Source organism: Rhinopithecus bieti, unplaced genomic scaffold (genome assembly GCF_001698545.2).
Source record: "Rhinopithecus bieti isolate Rb0 unplaced genomic scaffold, ASM169854v2 scaffold_7884, whole genome shotgun sequence".
NCBI lineage: Eukaryota > Metazoa > Chordata > Mammalia > Primates > Cercopithecidae > Rhinopithecus > Rhinopithecus bieti.
The window spans coordinates 5,683,409-5,704,357 of NW_016806331.1; the positions used below are offsets into that span (position 1 = coordinate 5,683,409).

Consider the following 20,949-nt stretch of genomic DNA (forward strand, 5'->3'; position numbering starts at 1 on the left):
TGTAGCTTGTCTAAGATGTTGCCTTAATGATTTACCACTTTCCTTTGTATAACTCTTTATAATTAAAAAAAAAACACTTTCTTATTTGATCCTCATGACAATTTTACAAAGTAAGGACATCAGGTATTATCAACTCATTGAATGAAACTAAGATACTGAGCTTGTGGATTCATTCATCATTCTGTAATACTTATTGAACACTATGTTTCCAGCACAGCAGCAGGCTGGAGCTATAGTGGCAAATAAGAGTGCAAGGCCCCTGCTCTCATGAAGTGGGAGAGAGAGAAGAATACATAGATAAACAAGATAATTACAGATTTTGATAAATGCTTTTTAGGAAATAAATTGGGTAATATGATAGAAAGTAACTTTGAAGGGATGTGAGGCAGGGATTACACTCTTAGATAGGGTATGGGGTCCCTGAACAGGTGATGATGAAACCAACAGTTAAAACTGAGCAGGAGCTGGTTGTGCTGAAGACCTAAATGAGGAGGGTATCAGGAAGCTATACATACAGAAGCCCTCACATGGGAAGAAACTAGCTGGGTTAGAACAGAAGAGGCTGGGGAGCTAAAGTGTAGTAAGCATGATAGAAAGTGGGGGGCACATCCAAAGACATGGGGTCTTATAGACCGGGGGTCAGCAAAGTATTGCTTATTGTGCAGAATCTCACTCATGAGCAGAATCTGGCCCACAACCTGTCTGTACAGCTGCAGGCTAAGAATGATTTTTAGCTTTTCAAATCTTTGGGGGAAAAAAAAGCAAGAAAAAAAAAAAAAGAATTATATATGAAATTAGAGTTCCAGTATATATAAATAAAGTTTTATTGGAACACAGCCTCATTCATTTATTTATATATTGCCTATGGCTATTCCAGGATACAAGGGCAGAGTTGAGAAGTAAAACTATTTTAAATGTTTATACTTGGCCCCTTGCAGAAAAAGTGTGTTGATCTCATCATAGACCATGGTGAAACATTTGGATTTTATTCTAAATCTGCAGAATCCAGCACAAAAACTATTTTACCTGACATAACAATTCATAGATTGGTGGCATCCAGTGGCTGGCAAAGTAACAGCCAGCATTTGAGCACTTGTATTTTTTAGGCACTTTTCTAAGTACTTCACATGTGTAAGCTTTTTAAATCTTCTCACCAACTCTGTTCGGTAGAAACTATGATTCCCAATTTATGAAAGAGGAGGTTGAGTCTTAGAAAGATTCAATAATTCACACACAGTCACACGTCTCATGAGTGTTAGAGCTGAGACCAGGACCATGTCAGCCTGGTTCCAGAGCCTGGACTAATCATGGAAAATGTTTTTTGAAAGAAATTTCAATGAAAATATTGCAGAAGCCTGAGGCATCTTGGGGATGCTCGGGTTCTTCAGAATACAGTTTGGAAACCACAACTTTCAGCTAATCTCATTTACAGATGAAGACACCAGGGCTGGTCACTCATCTGGTCAGAGCTCCATGAGCTGGGGCCTGAAGCTGGCCCTTGCTATCCTGTGGTATATTCTCCAAAACCACAATTGCCTTCTGAAATCACCTCATGTTTGGGTTGTTTTCAGAATGATCTATTTCACTATACTAAATAAAGTTTCTACCCTCAAGAAAGCCCAGGTTCACAATGGCAGGTTTTTCAGTCAGAAGCCTTCAGAACAAAAGCTGAATGATCCCTTTCCTCCTCCCAGCACACCTAACCTACCACGGTTCCTGTGGGGATGAGATGCTGCTCCAGCCAGCTGAGGTCTGCAGATTTATGGAGGATGTTTTTTGTGCCAAGGTGCTAGGTACTCTGGGCATTATTATATATTTAATGTAACCCTCCATGATTGCCACACAAAGAACGTGTGACCCCAGGTGAGCTGGTTCTCTTCCACTGAGAGCAAGTATAAAAATTTGAAGTCCCTCAAAGGAATCTCATAGACAAAGAAAAAGATATATGTGTGTGTGTGTCTGTGTGTATCACTGATTCACTGTGTCACTTGAGGCAAACTTCTTAATTCTTCTTTTTGTTTTTTTTTTGAGACAGAATCTCACTCTTGCTCAGGCTGGAGTGCAGTGGCGCAATCTCCGCTCACTGCGCCATCGCCTCTCCAAGTTCAAGCAATTCTCCTGCCTCGGCCTCCCAAGTAGCTGGAACTACAGCTACTGTAGTCTGGCTAATTTTTCGTGTTTTAGTAGAGATGGGGTTTCACCATGTTGCCCAGGCTGGTCGCGAACTCCTGAGCTCAGGCAATCCACCCATCTCGGCCTCCCAAAGTGCTGAGATTACAGGCATGAGCCACCATGCCTGGCCAATTCTTCATTTTTAAAAATGATACAATCCAACTTTCTCAGCTCGTGCCTTATGATTTCCGGACAGTCACCTCAGGCTATAATTATTCTTCCCATTTTACAGGTGAGGAAACTGATTCCAACAGGCAGGTAATGTGCTTAAGGCTACACAGCTGCTAGTGACAGGGCCTAGGGGCCAAGCCCGGGCCTGTCTGCTACTCACTCCCATGCTCATTCCACTAAGCTCCTACTACTCCTAGGAAACTTTTCTCTGAATCAATAATTAATTTCAAAGGCTGCTGCTCTGGCTTAGAAACCCCACAGTCACTTTGTGCAAGTTTTACAACAGTGCTCAGAAAACCTCAACATTGGGTGTGAATTATCTGAGGCATCTTCTGGGAGATGCAGGCAAGTCCACCTCTTACTCTGACTTGGGAAAGGCCACGACTCTTCACAGGAGCTGTGAAATGTCAAGAAGCAAGTGTAGGCCTCTTTTGTAAATGCAACAAAAAAACCCAGTGGCTTCTAGACATAGGGAAATCCCCTGTTTTCTGACCCCTTAAAACAGTTCATCTTTAGCCTATTTAATAAATGTCTTCTTTTTCATGTTTGCACCCTCCTCACCCCCAAAACTCATGTTGACAAGGGTGATGATGTAAAAGAGAGAGGATGTTTGTTTATTTCTCCAAAATATGTCCCCCTCTGCCATCCCACCAAATGTTACTTCCTATTAGTATTGAAACCAAATATGAAGATTTCATAAAACAGAGATCAAAATGACAAACTAGCTATCAGTTGTGAGGTCTCCCACATACAAGGTGGTCAGTAGACTCTTTTCCATTAGAAAAGAGGTAGACCACTTATTACCCTCCAATCTCATCTTTTTCTCCCAATTCACTGAGCGGCTATAATCTGCTGCCCTCTCCTGTTGAATACTCCATGAGCTACAGGCTGAAGTGGGTATAATGAGAACAGGGACCCTGGAAAGCACACATGTATGTCGTCCAACAGTTCGCCATGTAGCATTTCCCCCACCAACCATTCTTAATGTCCGAGTCCAGTGGACTACTGTGACATTTGTCAAGGTTTTCAAGCAGTTGAATGAGGCACCCGTGGATGAAAAGGATACACCTACCATTGTCCAAAGTGCAATTTAAAGTAAGCTCTTCTTTAATGCTCTGGGGAAATTGTAAGTCAAACATCTTTTTAGACTTCAGAGCAAAAAGAGTAGCATTTACATCTCAAATAAAGAGTCCATTTAGTCTTTCATTCACTCACTCGTTGACAACCTATGTCAAGTGTTGTTTTGGGTCAGGTTTTGGGGAAACAAATGCTGAGACAGAGATCTGTGTGCCGAAGTTTATAGACCAGTACTCTCGGTGACAAGAAGGAAGCAAGTTGGGGAATCAATAGAGGTTGGACTGAGGTGCAGTTACAACAAAGATCTCAGCAGATCCAGATCCCTTGGGGAGCTTCAGAGTTGCTCCACCTCAAGGCAAGGGAAAAGGACCTTCAGACCCCCTCATGGATGCCCTATGGAGGAAGTGTGACCCTGGGTAAACCGTTCTCTTCTACTGAGGACAAGTATAAAAATGAGAAGTTCCTGGGTGGAATGTTATGAGCAAAGGGGTAAAATTTTAAAATGAAAATTTGAAAGACAAAATATTTTGTTTGGAGGTTTTTTTTCCTTTTTTTTTTAAGACAGGGTCTCACTTTGTCACCCAGATTGCGGTATGGTGGTATGATCATGTCTCACTGCAGCCTCAACCTCCTGGGTTCAAGCAGCCCTTCCACCTCAGTCTCCCAAGTATCTGGGGCTACAGGCATGCACCACCACGCTCAGCTAATTTTTGTATTTTTTGTAGAGATGGGGGTCTCACTATGTGGCCCGGGTTGGTCTTAAACTCCTGGCCTCAGATGATCCTCACACCTCAGCCTTCCAAAATGCTAGGATTACAGGCATGAGCCACTGTGCCCAGCCAACAAAATATTTGAAAGACATTTTTGATGAGTAAGACTTTTCCTACCCAAACTATCATCAAATTTATCAGAATATTAACACTAATTTCAATTAGAACCAGTAAGTAGTGTTTCCTTTAAATTTTCAAAGCATTTCAGACTGATCTCTGTTTTCTAAACATAAACCTACTAATATTTTGCTGTGCGCCCCTGGAAAAACTAAATTACATCTATCTCAATTTGTCCAATTAATGAAAATTAACTACCAAAATTGTTCGTATGTACATTGTCTCCCCCACTAGATTATATTCTCCTAAAAAACAAGGAATTTATGTTTTTTATTTGAGCATGTCTCAAAGTAGTGCATACTAGATGTTGTATAGGTGACAAGATGAATGGGTGGATAGAAAGAAGTTTGGATGGATGGATGGATGGATGGATGGACATATGTACAGATAGATGGGTGGGTGAATAGATGAATGGGTGGGTGGAGAGATGGATGGGTGGTTGGGTGGATGGATGAGTATATGCATGTATAGATAGATGGTTGGCTGAAAGAATAGGTGATGGACGGATGGATGGATGGATGGATGGATGGATGGATGGATGGATAGATGGATGGATAGATGGATGGGTGAATGGATGGATGGGTGGATAAATGGATGGATGGATGGATGGATGGATGGATGGATGGATGGATGGATAAATGGATGGCTGGCTGGATGAATGGATGGATGGAGAGCTGGATGGATGGATGGGGAATGAGTGGTCAGGTCATACATGAGTGAGTGGGTGGATGGATGGATAAATGGATTGGTGGATGGATGGGTGGATGAACAGATTTGTATTTGTGAGTGGGTGGATGAAAAGATGGGTGGATGGGTGGGTGGACAGATATATATATTTCAAAAATGAGTATATATATGAATGAATGAATTCATTCCCTGACAACAATTATAAATTGATGTCAGCATTAGAAATAAAATATTCCCAAAGGTTGAGCAAAAATTGTCTAATTGTATTTATCTAATAAACTAGAAAAGTAAAAATAAGGATGACATCACTACACAGGGACATTTTACAGTATTTCTCTCACCCATCCTCCCTCTAAAAACCTTTGCAACTAGTTGATTTACCAGTACTACCCACTTGTGGTAAAACCATTTTTGTCACCAACACATCACTCACACTTCTCTACCATCAAGATAATATATGTGGTCCCCAAAATGTTCCACCAGGAGGTGTTTTGGGGGCAGTTAACTAAGAGGGGGCTTCCAGACAGATGGAGGAGTTGATATATATGAGGTCACAGATCTACTCCCTCTCCCCCTTCAAAAGAAACTACTCGGCTCCATTTGTCTCAGAATCTAGAGGAAGTTGACAAAGGTGCCACAGCAGCACAGCACAGTACAATATGTGGTGGGGAGTTTTCAGCTTGCTGGCTTGGTTCCCCTTACAAGGTAAGGACTTAGAGTCATTATTTTTGTTGTTGCTCAGCTGACCTAATGTTTTGCCAATCTACCTATCAGCCAGTCAACTGCATTTACAGAGGAGCTGCTGTAGAAGACAACCCAGGTAACTGCTCATACTTTCCAAGCCATGCTCAAATCATGCATCTGAGGGATGTTACTGCATTTATTTGATCTCTTGTTCAATGGCTAAAGAGTATAGAAAGGATCACTATAGTGTGTGTCTCTGTGGGTCCTATGTTATGGTAAGATGTAACAAGCTTATTAGGCTCTGTCTTTTAAGGGTATACCAGTTGAGAGAGCATCCACATTGAATTTTAAAATTTCCTTGCTGTATAAATCTTAATCAAATGATTTAATCTCTTTGAAACTCAGTTTCTACATCTTAAAATAAAAATGATAAAAACGTTCGATCCACCAAACTCCCTGGATTGTTAGAAGGATCAAATTTCAAACGTGAAAGCACTTTGAAAATGATAAAGTGCTGTACAACACTTATTTAGCTCAGAGGTAATAATGAGAGCAATGAAAACTTCGTGTTTATTTTTAAAGAGTAAGTTATACTTTACATTTTACTATAATTTTCAAATTTGGGTTTTAGTGCTTAATCCTAATGTAGCATTATGAAAATTAAGGATAGAAACAGTTACCTTTTGGAGCCGGTCAAATTATTTTCTACCACAAAGAGTGGGGGCAGGGGTGTAGGAAGGGACTCCTGTTGTCCTTCAGTCTCTGACTGCAGTCGTATCAGATTCATGCAAAGGACATCACTCATAAATCCACTCAAAAATTTTGCTTTTTGTGTGTTTGTTTCCAAATACTGAATCTGTAGTTCTGTTTCATGAGATGCACCTACCTTCCAAATCAACATTTAATCTAGAAATGCCATCTGAAGGACTCTACTTTAAAAACCTCGATTTCCTATTTTACATGGTACTTCAACTCCCTGTTTCATATACTTCAATTAATGCCTTCTTTTTTTGGTCCCTGTACCCTGAGGCACTTAATAAGGATTCAATTTTGGTAATGAATAATATTAGTTTCTTCAATAAGTGGCTTAAAGAATAGCTAATACATTCAGAAAGAGTATGTTTAGACAGCTAAAATTAGGATGATTTCAATTTTCCAGAGTTTAAAGCCTTTAACTGGCCTTAACTTTTTTAGGCTTTGAGTTATTGCCTCATTAAAAAAAAAACTCATAAAATACATTTTTTAAAAAATAGCAAAATTATGTTTCGAGGTAAACCTTAAATACTTAAATATTATTTATATAGAGGAAAAATATTTATTGTTTCACACACAGTGTTGAGTACTCTATGTTAATTACACTTAATCATAGCAGAAGTACTGAAGTAGGTACTAATATCCCTAATTTAAAGATGAGAAGAGAAGTTAAAGTAACCTGCCCAAGTTTTCAAGCTAGAATATGACAACATAAATATCAGCCTATAAAGCACACAGTAAAAGTATTTATTTCATGAAACTTTTAATTAGTGTGTGTGTGTGTGTGTGTGTGTACTAGGTTGTGACAGAAAATGTGTTTATTAATGTGGATCAAAAGTTGGAAAACCACTGACTTTCACAATTTGGAGGATTCAATATTAAAAAGTCCTCATTTGAAAACTCGTTCAGGCCGGGCGCGGTGGCTCAAGCCTGTAATCCCAGCACTTTGGGAGGCCGAGACGGGCGGATCACGAGGTCAGGAGATCGAGACCATCCTGGCTAACATGGTGAAACCCCGTCTCTACTAAAATACAAAAAACTAGCCGGGCGACGTGGCTGGCGCCTGTAGTCCCAGCTACTTGGGAGGCTGAGGCAGGAGAATGGCGTGAACCCGGGAGGCGGAGCTTGCAGTGAGCTGAGATCCAGTCACTGCACTCCAGCCTGGGCAACAGAGCGAGACTCCGTCTCAAAAAAAAAAAGAAAAGAAAACTCGTTCAACGAGCCACCCGAGGGTATCTAACTCAGTGGCATTTGAGCAGTGGCTGCCACTCTCATTCAACCTTGCTCAAGCCCATCCCAGATGTAATTAGGAGAGGAGTTGACCATATTGCTTTCTTGTCAGCAAAAAAGGCAGCAAATCATCAGTTTTGGCAAATCTATAAACTGTCAGCTGATTTTAGCAAATTAAATTATGGGAAGATCACTGTGACTGCTTCTACAGTGTAACTTCTATGGCTGCCAAAAATTTATGGGAAAAAAAGTCACATAGTTTCAGAGCCTGCCCTCTTTTCAAGGCTACTCCCAGAATACACAGTCTTAGGATTGGTAAAACACCATAAAATGAAGCATTTTCAAAATTCATCCCATTAACTTACATTGTAGACAATGAAAATGTCAAATCCAAAGAATTTTGAACCCTCTATTTTCATTGTTTTGTGGAGGGTAGGATGCAGAAAACAAAGGAAAATTGCACATGAGTAGTTCTTTTCATGTTTTCTTTGCCCAGGAAAAAGTCACGTTACATGACATGTTGAGACAGCTTCTTTAAAATGTACTAAAATAATTTGATTCTGACAAGTCTGATTTATTTTATACCTGCAATTTTCTCTATTGATTCAATCTAAACATAATAAAAATCTTTTTTTGATGATCTGAATTAAAACACATTTTTGCTTAACACCTCATGGCAGTCATGTAACTAGGACTCTGATGTGAGAATTAATGCATTGCATGTCTCTAGCTTTAACTTAGCCCTAGTCTTTATTATTTGATATAACAGTTAAAGAGCAAAGTTAGCATCCTATTAAAATATTTATTCCTAATACATACATTTACTCTTTTTTTTTTTTTTGAGACGGAGTCTGAGTCTTGCTCTGTCACCCAGGCTGGAGTGCAGTGGTGCGATTTGGGCTCACCGCAAGCTCCGCCTCCTGGGTTCACACCATTCTCCTGCCTCAGTCTCCCGAGTAGCTGGGACTACAGTCACCCGCCACCACTCCTGGCTAATTTTTTGTATTTTTAGTAAAGACAGGGTTTCACCATGTTAGCCAGGATAGTCTCGATCTCCTGATCTCATGATCTGCCTGCCTCAGCTTCCCAAAGTGCTGGGATTACAGGTGTGAGCCACCGAGCCCGGCCTATTTACTCATTTTTATCCACTAATTCAACCAATATCTAAAATTTTACATTATGCTAAAATGAATGAATGGTAAACATCTTTTCCATGGGGAGTTTGTAATCTATCTACAGAGAAATACCTGTAACCAAATAATTATAAAGTAATGTGCTAAGTGCTATAATAGAAGTATATCTCAAGCCTTTGGGAAACTAGGGGAAAGACATTATGGGGAAAAGGGAGGCTAAGGCCTGTTTTGGAAGTTTTGACAAAAGTTGTGTAATTTGAGTTGAGTAACTTTAAGTTGAGTCTTGAGTTGGGTCTTAATGTTGAGTCTTGAAGGAGATGAGAAAGGCATTAGAGGCCAAGAGAATATCATAGACAAAGGCAAACTATCTTCTGGAACCTGGAACTTTCTGGAAACAGCAAGTGGCCATATACAAGGACTATCTGAAAAGGAGTATCAGGACATGACAAAGGAGGAGAACACAGGAGTCAAGTCGGCTGGAATTTGGGCCTGATTCCTATAGGCAATGGAAGCCATAGCAAATATTTGAATGAAGGAAGAGACATAATCAAATTCATGGGTTATATGTTTGTTTGTTTGTTGAGTTGGAGTTTCATTCTTGTTGCCCTGGCTGGAGTGCAATGTCGCAATCTCGGCTCCCACAACCTCCACCTCCCAGGTTCAAGCAATTCACCTGCGTCAGCCTCCCAAGTAGCTGGGATTACAGGTGCCTGCCACCCTGCCCGGCTAATTTTTTTTTATTTTTAGTAGAGCAGGGTTTCATTATGTTGGCCAGGCTGGTCTCAAACTCCTGACCTCAGGTGATCCACCAGCCTCAACCTCCCAAAGTTCTGGGATTACAGGCGTGAGCCACTGTGCCTGACCTCAAATTCATGTTTTTAAAATGTAATCCTAGAACCAGAAGATGATGACGAATTACAGAGAAGAGAGACTAGAACTAAGTTATTACAATGGTCCAGGAAAGAAATGATGGAGTCCTTAAGTAAGGCAACAATAATAGTGACAAAAGAGGAATAAAATGATTAAAGAGATGTTTTGGAGAAAGAAGAGTTTGGAGTATCTCTCAAATATCTGGTGTGCAGTGGTTGGTGATGACATTAATTTATAGAAGCGAACTCTAGAATGGGGCAGGTGGTATATCTGTGTTAGACATGGGTGGAGCATGGGGACAGTAGAGATAATATATCTGTGTTAGACATGGGTGGAGCATAGGGACATGTAGAGTTTGGGGTCTTTGCAGGACAAACTTGCTCTGCTCTGATTTTAAATTTATGGCATGTAAAAACTAGGTTATTAAGGCAAGAAAAGGAAAGAATATTTTATTCTTTTCTCAGTCTACATGATAACCTATAGTAGAGGTAAAGATTACACATGTGAACTTCCAAAATCTTGGGAAAGACCGAAGAATCTTAAGAACTGCACTGGTTTTATCTATGTGTACTTTGGTAGGTGGCTGTTACTGCTGCTTGTCCTTTTGATTGAGAGTAGATCACATGTGCTTGGGTGTAAAGTCATCCACTGATGGGACAATTAGTTCATGGGATTTGGGGTGGTGATGATGGTGAAGGTCACAGGTTCCATTTCCATGTATAAACCAGTCACAATCTATAGCCCCAGGATTGGCTAGCAATCTCATAACACATGGCCTTGCATGGATGGATGAATTCAGTCACGGAGATAATGACAAACCCAGAAGTCAATAATCCATTCCGTAAACATGACCTACCAGTAGGAAGTGGTGACCTCGCAGGAGAAACACCACAGTTATTCATTGTCAAGCTCTGTATGCTCAGCCTGTGGGGAGCCATGCAGGGCTAATTTGCAGATAAGAACTCTGAAGCTCAGATAGGACTAGGAAGTAGGTGTACAACACTCGGGGTCTAATAAGAAAGTTTAAAGGTGAATGGGGATGTACATGTCTCTAGAGCCTACAGAGGAGGAAGTGGTAAGCAAGGAAGATATCTCACACCCTATCCCTCTGACAACAAAGGTGAAAGTCTGACTCCAAACTTAGGTGAAAGAAAAGTCAAAAAAAGTTCCAATTTAGTTTCCAATGGCAATGAGGAGACCATGGGGAACTTGTCCTTGGAAAATGTGCCACCAAAACTTAGGCACAGCATCCTGCTCATCCTCCTTTAACAAAACTACAAACATTGAAACATATTTTTAAGCAATACAGTCTAAGCAAAGCTGGGTGGGTCTGTGGCTTCTCACTGGGGCTATTCTTCCCTTCTACAGTGATTTCCTGTTTCTAAATCAAACATGGGGTCTACATGATAATACTGCAAGATAAGCAGACCTGTAAAGCCAAAAGTGAGGCTTGGTGCAAAGAGTAAAGGAAACAACTAATATTCTATGCCTCAAACACAGCCCTTTCCATATGAAACTCAGGCATCCATGGTGTGGTCAATCTGGTTAGCAGGCTGATACTGAATTCTCAAGAAGTGCAAACATTAATCTTAAGACATACAGTACTTTAGCATATAATAAAAAGCCAAACTATATTTCATCACAATTTTTAAAATGTTGTAAGAATTAAATTATACTATTTAATTCATAAGCATGCATCCTATGAAAGAGAAAAATGATACATACAACCTTAAAATGGGAGACATTTATTCCTAAACAGGCTGCATATAAATCTCACCATTCCCATCTTACCCAACACAGACTTTCTGTTTAGACCATCATTTTACCAAAGGTAAGAACATTGGCAAAACTTCTGTCAATGTCTAGTCCCCAAGGATGAAATTAGGGCATGTTTCTTAACACTAGTCTTTATTCCATCATTGATTCAATGTGTAACTTTCTTCCAGTAACTTCCTTCCTGTTTCTCAGAATTTTTATTAACAACAGGAGAACAAAGATATCTGTCAATCACCTACATTATAGTGCCATCATGAAAAGTAGCATTAAGCCAGAACTTTTCAAGCTCACATTGTAATAGTTTCTGTAAAGAATGAATTTTAGAGAAATATAAAACATAGTCATTGTCCTCTAGAAACTTCAGTCTATTTATAGGAATCAAGACAGTGCACAAGAACTAGTGAGTGAATCAGGAAGCATCACAATGCTATGGAAGTTAGACAGTTCTAGATTCAAATCTTGGCTCAAAAGCTGCTTAACCTCTGAGCTTTGATGTCCTCGTCTGTGAAATGGGAATAACAACACCTTCTTTACAGAGTTATTGGTTTTGGGCCTGAGTAACTGGGCTATTTGCTGGTGGTGAAGTCTAAAATAACACATTTAGGGGGAAGAGAATCAAGAGTTTGTGTTGTGCTTGTTAGGCTTTCAGACTTGTAACTGATCATCAGAAAAGTGATGAGGCCAGATGAGATGACCTACAGAGTAAATATAGAGAGAGTCTATCCAGGATCTGACCTCCGTTGTGTGGAGGGCAGATTGATGAGAAGAACCCAGAAATGGAGCTGAGGAGCAGCAGCAGCCAGTGAGTTAGGAGGGGAGTCAAAGAGACTGACATCTAGGGAACCAAGTAAAGACACTGATTTAAGGAGCAGAGAGTGATCATTTATGGCGAAGGCACACCATAGATTGAATAAGATAAGGTCTGAGAATGGAGCATTGGTTTGAGCAATATGAAGGTCTTTGGCAACCTTGACAAAGAGCTATTTCAACGAAGTAGTGGAGTTGAAAACCTGGTCAGAAAACAAAGAGCGAGATAAACAAGTATAGATAGTTCTTTAGAAAAATGTTTCAATAAAAGAGAGGGAAGGCAGGGCATGTGGCTCATGCCTGTAGTGCCAACACTTTGGGAGGCAGAGGCAGGTGGATCACTTTAGGACAGGAATTCAAGACCAGGACAACATGGTAAAATTCCGTCTCTATACTAAAAATACAAAAATTAGCCAGACGTGCTGGCAGATGCCTATAGTCCCAGGTACTCAGGAGGCTGAGGTAGGGGAATTGCTTGAACCCAGGAGGTGGAGGTTGCAGTGAGCTGAGATCATGTTACTGCACTGCAGCCTGGGTGACAGAACGAGAATCTGTCTCAAAAAAAAAAAAAAAAAAAAAAAAAAAAAAAAAAAAAAAAAGAGGGGCATAGGAGAGTATAGGGTAGCAGCTGGAAGGAACTGTGACATCATTTTATTTATGCATTTTAACATGGGAGAAATAGTACATATTTGATTTGTGTGCTGATGAGAATGACAGGTTTTTTTTTTCTTTCTTTTTTTCTTTTTCTTTTTTTTTTTCTTTTGAGACGGAGTCTCGTTCGTCACCCAGGCTGGAGTGCAGTGGCCGGATCTCGGCTCACTGCAAGCTCCACCTCCCGGGTTTACGTCATTCTCCTGCCTCAGCCTCCCGAGTAGCTGGGACTACAGGAGCCCGCCACCTTGCCTGGCTAGTTTTTTGTATTTTTTAGTAGAGACGAGGTTTCACCGTGTTAGCCAGGATGGTCTCGATCTCCTGACCTCGTGATCCGCCCGTCTCGGCCTCCCAAAGTGCTGGGATTACAGGCGTGAGCCACCGCGCCCAGCCTTTTCTTGTTTTTTGGAGACAGAACATTGCTCTGTGGCCCAGGCTGGAGTACAGTGTCATGATCTCAGCTCACTGCAACCTCCACCCCCCAGGTTCAAGTGACTCTGGTGCCTCAGCCTCCCTAGTAGCTGGGATGACAGGCATGCGCCACCACACCCTGATAATTTTTGTATTTTTTTGTAGAGATGGGAATTTAACATGTTGCCCAGGCTGACCTCAAACTCCTGGACTCAAATGATCTACCCCTCATCGGTCTCCCAAAGTGCTGGGATTATAGGCATGTCAGGCCCCTTNGCCCGGCCTTTTTTTTTTTTTTTCTTAATGTTTTGTAGAGACAAAGTCTTGTTATGTTTCCCAGGCTGGTCTCAAACTCCTGGCCTCAAGTGATCCTCCCACCTTGGCCTCCCAAAGTGCTGGGATTATAGGCATAAGCCACCACATCCAGCCAGAGAAAAAAACAATTAGAGAAAAAAAAACAATGATGGTAGAATTATTTTTGTACCAAATCATCTTTTGAAAGATGGAGCAACACCGAAGGGAATTCCTAGAGTAAATAAATGGGATGGAACCTGGTGCCCAAGTGGAGATACCAGGTACCCACTCCATTCACAGTGATGGAGGGCAGGCCAAGTATGCAGGATCTAAAAGCAAGTAGATGTGACTTGGGGATGACATTGACAAACACATATGCAAATAAGTTAGTGTTTCAATAGCAAACAATTTATGTGATGAAGAGAGGAGAGAAGTGAGAAAACATGTTATTATTTAATTTAGTTTAATTTAATTTTGAGATGGAGTGCAACGGGCTGGAGTGCAATGGCACGAACTCGGCTCACTGCAACCTCCACCTCCCGGGTTCAAGTGATTCTCTTGCCCCAGCCTCCCGAGTAGCTGGGATTACAGGTGCCCGCCACCACGCCAGGCTAATTTTGCATTTTTAGTAGAGACAGTTTTCACCATGTTGGTCAGACTGGTCTCTAACTCCTGACCTCAGGTGATCTGCTCACTTCAGCCTCCCAAAGTACTGGGATTACAGGCCTGAGCCACCGCACCTAGCCAGAATTTTATTATTTCACAGAGTTCTAACGCCTCTGCCTGTCTGTCTGTCTCTCTCTGTCTTTTCATCAAATAATGATTGTGTACCACGAACTGAGTGGTATGATTAACTACACCCTTGGTTGGAATCTAAGGTCCAAAATAAAAAGACCTCATTATCACCATTTGCTCCTCAAAATCTTTAATCCTCCTGAACTGTTCCCATTTAGGTTTACTGTGACTGGAACTGCTTCTTCCTTAATGTCTACTAGGACCTTAGAATGTTTAATAATAAATAGTCCCATAACACTGGGGAAGGAGATCCCTAGTGAAGAGCTGCAGAGCTACAAGGCTTTGTCTTTTGACGCTGACTCTTTCCACTTTTCTTTATAAAGCAAGAGTCAGCTCAGCTCTTCAAATAATTATTAGGCACTCCATACCGAGTATAAGCAGCATGTCATGCTTACCTTGGACTAAGTACTATACTAGATTCTTTACATTTTTTTTTTTAATTTTCTCAATGACTCTATGAGATGAATACTATTGTTTTTCCTATTTTTATGGTAAGAAAACTCACACACATAAATTGCCCAAGTTTGTGCTCTTAGTAGTGGAAGAGCCAGGATTCCAACCCAGTCAATTTGGCTCGTGTGTGTGTATTACCATTGCATCCCATGCCACCCAGGTTAGGGACGCAGAGATGATTATAAACAGCTCCTGTCTGCAACAGGTTCAGATGGTACAAAGCCTAAGGGTCTATTGACAGATAAGACAATCAAGAGCAAGAATGTTCTCAGAAAACTTGAACCCTCACTCCAAACTTACCAAATAAGACTGATGAGGGAGAATATGAAATCTGAACTTTGGTTCCAAAATGAAATGCATCATCAAATCAGGATAGGGAGACGTGATGTGACACAAATTCTCTGAAGAAGTTCTGGGTGTTTTGGGTGACTGCCTCAACAGGAGCCTAGTGAGATGTTACAGCTCAAGGGTGAAACTCTGGGCTTAATAGAACAAGGAAGTCCAGAGGGTGGGTGGCGATGCAAGTGAATGTCCCCCTATGCTTTCACCAGCTCTGATGACATGTGAGTCCCCTGTCCCATGCAAAGAGATATATTTTTGGAGGGACATTGACAAACTACAGTATATTCACATGTGGCTGTTGGGAAGTGGTGAAGAAATGCTAATGAAACTAAAGGCATGGTTTCTTTCATTAATTGACCATGCTATGGAAAAGACATTTATCTTCAGAAGACCCAGTCCGACTAAGGGCATAAGGGCTTGGACACAGTGGTACGGTAGAATGTCTTCTGGAAGTCTTTAAGAGTGAGATTGATACTCATCTTCCTGTTCCATGTGGTTTTTCAGCAGCAGAGAGTTGGTCCTAAGTATCTGAGGAGCAGCCACAGAGCTCTGGAAGTTTATTCATTACACTGCAAATGTGGGCTCTGGGAACAGGATGCTCTGAACACTTAGGCCTGGGGTCAGGAGAACTGATGTGTGGGCCCCACCAAGAATTCCGAGTTAATTAGTAGTGAATGAGGCCAGGACACAAACTCCCTCAGTGAGTCTAATGTACTGCCAAGGTGGAGGACCACTGGCTTTCCTACCTTCTTAATATGGATGTCATGAGGACACAAAATAGGGACTTAATGGCTTCTTAAACCTTTATTATCAGCAAAAATCCCTCAGAAGAAATTCTATTGTCATTCTCTATTAATATCCTTATTACTCAATTATGGATTGATGTCACAGAGGAGAGTATTTCCAAATGGCCAAACCTAAGCAGAATTCTGGCCTTATGCCCCAATGCTTTTTTTGGAAAGCACAGATCTCTTTTTATTGCCTCCTTGTTGTTCATTTTGGTATTGGTGGATGCTATGGGTGTTTTTCCATTAGAACTTCAGCAGTTTCCCATGAAAGCTTACAGGAATACAATACAATAATTCTGGGTTATTTCTGCTAGAGGCTAGGTTCAAATTAATGACCTAGGAATGGAACAAACAAAAAAGTAGACACCAATTAATTCCCAGAGCTCTCCAAAGTACTTTTCCTAACACTTGAAATTTATCACAAGAAAATAAACTCTCCTGGTTTCTTTTTTGTTGTTGTTGTTAAGGTTTAAGATGATGCAGTAAAACTTGTTGCATTTGCTATTCATAATTTATAGCCCCATGGTATTCTTCTGTTTATAAAAGTGTTTTATACCTTCATTGATAAGAATTGCCTTTTCCTCAGGAAAAATAATTTCATTTATAATATGAAGGAATAATGAATGGCAATAAGCATACCAAATCAGCAGGAAGGCCAGTTTATTTTTCCATCAATTTCTTTTTTGGGGAGATAAATGTGAGCTACTTAGAACCAATTGTTCATCATTCTCTGGGGGTTGTGATTCGGAGAAATTAGACTCATGTTTGTCTGCAGAAAGCTCGGCTGTGGAATACTGAAACGAATGAAATCTTAGAACATCCTCCCTCTGGTGTAGAAGCTCTGGGACAGGTGGGGCTTAGCTACTTGCCCTGAACTCTGCAGTTCACAAGAGCACCATGATTACAACATTCTTTCTTAGAATCCTAGACACACAACTTGAAGGTACTAGATGCTCTTTTATAAGCTGAGGCCAGAAAGGTTGCATTTTCTGGGGTCTTGTGGCTTAGATAGGCTGACGTAGTTACATAAGCATGGCCTTTGCCATCCACAGCCCTGGGTACAGATCCCAGCTCCATGACCTCTGTGACCTTGAGCCTCTATTCCCTGGTCTGTAAAAGTGAGCACAATTCTTCCTTTCTGGGGTTAGTTTGAAAATTAAATTCCAGCCGGGTGCAGTGGCTCACACCTGTAATCCCAGCACTTTGGGAGGCCGAGGTGGGCAGATCACTTGAGGTCAGGGGTTTGAGACCAGCCTGGCCAACATGGTAAAACCGTGTCTCTACTAAAAACACAAAAACTAGCCAGGCGTGGTGGTACGTGTCTGTAATCCCAGCTACTCAGGAGGCTGAGGCACGAGAATCGCTTGAACCCAGGAGGCGGAGGAGGTAGTGAGCCAAGATCACACCACTGTACTCTAGCCTGGGCAACAGAGCAAGACTCTGTCTCAAAAAAAATTAAATTCAATACAGGTAAATGGCGTGGTATAGTTCCTGGCATATGGCAGAGCAAGTGCCCAACACCAGTTGAACTGGAGTTCGACCTTCCCTTTCTTCCGTCAAAATCCTACCCCTTCCTTCAGACCTGGTTCCAGGGTCCCTTTCTTCAAGAAATATCATTACTGCTCCTGCTCTCAGTTCTTCCCTCTTCCCTCCCATTTTGTTTGTATTTGCTTATTTTTTTGGTTTCTAGAAGAAATAGATAATACATGATTGAACGAATGAACAAGACAAAATCCCTGAGACAGTGTGGCCACCCCGGGCCTGACCATCCCCATTTTTCTTCCTCCACAGAGGCCTCTCTGACTAACCACACAGAAACCATCACCGTGGAGGAAGGCCAGACGCTCACTCTAAAGTGTGTCACTTCTCTAAGGAAGACCTCCTCCCTCCAGTGGCTGACCCCCTCAGGGTTCACCATTTTTTTAAATGAGTATCCTGGTAAGTGAAAGAAAGAAAGAAAAATGCCACCAGACCTCAACCTGAGGGATTTTCCAGCCGGACAGGTTGGTGGGACAGAAAGCCTGCATGAGTCACCCAAGGGGTGAGCTCAGTCCACCTACTGTTACACGTGAATCACGCCTCCAAAGCCTGTTATTATAGACGCGGTGGCTTGCTGGGGGCAGGAACTGTGAAATGGAAACCCCACCAGAATTGTTGTTAAAGGGGGTTCAAATTACAAAGCACATTTCCATGTCCTCACTCCACACTCACATCACTTTTTCACTCTCAGTAACCATCCCACAACCACAGTACAATGACAGACAGGCAGCCAACTGACTGGGAGCTTGGTCCTCATGCAGCCACCACCACCACCCCACATAGGAAGCCAGCTGCTTCGTTTTCCATCTGAGCAATCCAAAGGCACATTACAAAGCTCCCTTCCAGATAGCTCTTCTTCTCCTATTGATCTTAACACAAAATCAAGATTTTTAAGCAATAGAAACAGACAGGATGTATTAATGTGGAAATGAGGACAGTCATTTCTCTCTTCACAAACACACATGAAGAAAGTACAAGATGTCTTGAGATGGAAAAAGACTCTTAAAAGTCTCTTGGGTTCATCTCTTTGACATTAGGCAGGGTTTTACTAAAGCCTAGATCATTTTATATCTCCATTTAATATTGCTAACTCCCAAATACTTGGAAAAGTCTAAAACACATTTCAATCTTATTTACAAAGCAGAGCCACTTAAAACATATCATGCTGGCTGGGCGTGGTGGCTCATGCCTGTAATCCCAGCACTTTGGGAGACCGAGGCGGGCAGATCATTTTGAGGTCAGGAGTTCAAGACCAGCCTGGCCAACAAGGTGAAACCCTGTCTCTACCAAAAATACAAAAAAATTAGCTGGACGTGGTGGAGCACTCCTGTAATCCCAGCTACTGGGGGAGGCTGAGGCAGGAGAATCACTTGAACCCAGGAGATGACAGTTGCAGTGAGCCGAGATAGTGCCACTGCACTCCAGTCTGGGCAACAGAGCAGGACTCTGTCTCTACAAAAAGAAAAAAAAAAAAAAATTGTTATGCTTTAAAAGCATTATTAGATACTGATATGTTAACATAAAGAAATATGTTATTTCAAGCCAAATCAACTAGTAATACTAGATTCCAGTAGAAGTAAATACTAATTGTTAAAAGTTCTGAGAGAAAAACATTTTAAATAGAGATAATTCTGTTACATAATGCTTTTTGCTGTTTAGTTTCTGGTTTCGGTAAACTAGGAGAGGAGGGACACTCTCGGATTTCTGCAGCAGAATGGCTTGATCTAGCTCAGTGGTTCCCCACCTGGAATGATCTTGCCTTCCAGTGGACATTGGACAATGTCTGGAGATAGTTTTGATTGTGCCAAATGTAGAAAGTGGGTGGTGCTTCTGGTATCTAGTGGGTAGAGACCAAGGATCCATCAGATACCTTTCCTCATAACAGCTCTATTTCCCTCTTGTACAGCTTTTAAAAATTCCAGATACCAGCTTCTCCATCACTCGGCCAATCAGCTCTCCATCAGCGTGTCTAACGTAACCCTGCGAGATGAAGGCGTGTACAAGTGCTTACATTACAGCGACTCTGTGAGCACAAAGGAAGTGAAAGTGATTGTGCTGGGTAGGTACCTGCAAGTAAACCCAGTAGGGGAGCAATATGGACAGGAACACGATACGTCATTTTTAAACTGAACCTTTTAGTTTCAAAATGTTGCCTAGAGCAAGGCATTGCCTGGGACACCTCTGCCATCTTGTATTGAAAGGAAACAGAAGAGAGCATTTTGAGAAGCAAGCCCTAGATTGAACTGTAAACTTGTGAAATTTGTCTTTGACAGCAACTAAATTTTCTCTCCGGGGAACTAAAAGAAAAGAAAATTAATATCTGATGAGCTGCAACTATGTGCCAGGCACCATGTGAGGCTCTAGGGAACCAAAGATGAATTAGGCACGATCTCTGCCCATAAGGAGTTTGCGCGCCAGCTCGGGAAGCAAAACATGTATGCAAATGAAGTGGAACCTCGTGACAGCAAATCCTAAGATAGAATGAATTCAGATGTAGCTGCACTGCTTGATCTGCTCAAATCCTCTCTGCCAAACAATTCCTCTTTTCTGTAGGAGGGTGGGATTAGGAGGTGCAGATAAGAAGTGACAGCCTCCTAATTGCCTAGGACTTAGTTCTACAGATGATCAACTGTGTCCAGTATGTGTCTTACTATCCTTACTCGTTTTGTCTTTTGTGGCAGAACAGATTGATTAAAAACATTGCTTTTTATTGATCTCTGAGTAACATCATCCCACGTATCACACAAATGAATGTCTTAGACTTCTCTTGTGGAATGACTGCAGTGTGGTGCCTGCCATTCGGTAAAAGCATGATGGGAGAGTAGCTGGGAAGGAGTGGCTGTCAAGGGGGTTTTGAGAACCACTGTGACTCAGCTCAATGTTGTCTTTTTGTAAGGGAGCACACATCCTGGCTCGGCTGCCTGTGTGCCCTTCTAGGCTCTCATAACACCCCATGCATACTCTGTCATTGCCCTCAACACATAATCTTTTCATTAACAATTTAGGGGCTGAAGCTACCACCAGGCTATTAGCTCCTTAAATCATATCTTTTTCATCTTCGTATTGCCAACAAGTAACACATCTAATGTATATTTGAGGCTAAGAAGGGCCTTTACAAGGCCTTGATGGCAGATGGGTGGGTGAGTTAAGTAAACGGGGAAGAGTTCAGTTCTGGACCGAAGTGCAAGTAGAATGGGAAAGAGGAAGAAGCAAGCCTAACTAAAAAGTATTTCCAAGACAGAGGTATAAAGAAAAAGGACGAATGTGCCCTTTATAAGATAAACGCATCTTTTTTTTTTTTTTTTTTTTTTTTTTTTGAGATGGAGTCTCTCGCTGTTGCCCGGGCTAGAGTACAGTGGCGCGATCTCGGCTCACTGCAACCTCCCCTTCCCAGATTCAAGCAATTCTCCAGCCTCAGCCTCCCGAGTA

At 41.5% G+C, this 20,949-nt stretch overlaps 1 protein-coding gene across 1 annotated transcript in view; it reads left to right on the forward strand.

The window, feature by feature from the left end:
- The first annotated feature begins 5,601 nt into the window (after positions 1 to 5,601).
- The window catches only part of CRTAM (cytotoxic and regulatory T cell molecule), a 40,117-nt gene continuing 24,769 nt past the window's right edge, over positions 5,602 to 20,949 (forward strand). The window contains exons 1-3 of the mRNA XM_017875664.1: positions 5,602 to 5,699; positions 17,773 to 17,919; positions 19,427 to 19,579. Coding sequence (XP_017731153.1) covers positions 5,654 to 5,699; positions 17,773 to 17,919; positions 19,427 to 19,579 — 346 coding nt within the window. The 5' untranslated portion in view covers positions 5,602 to 5,653. The remainder of the gene's footprint in view (positions 5,700 to 17,772; positions 17,920 to 19,426; positions 19,580 to 20,949) is intronic.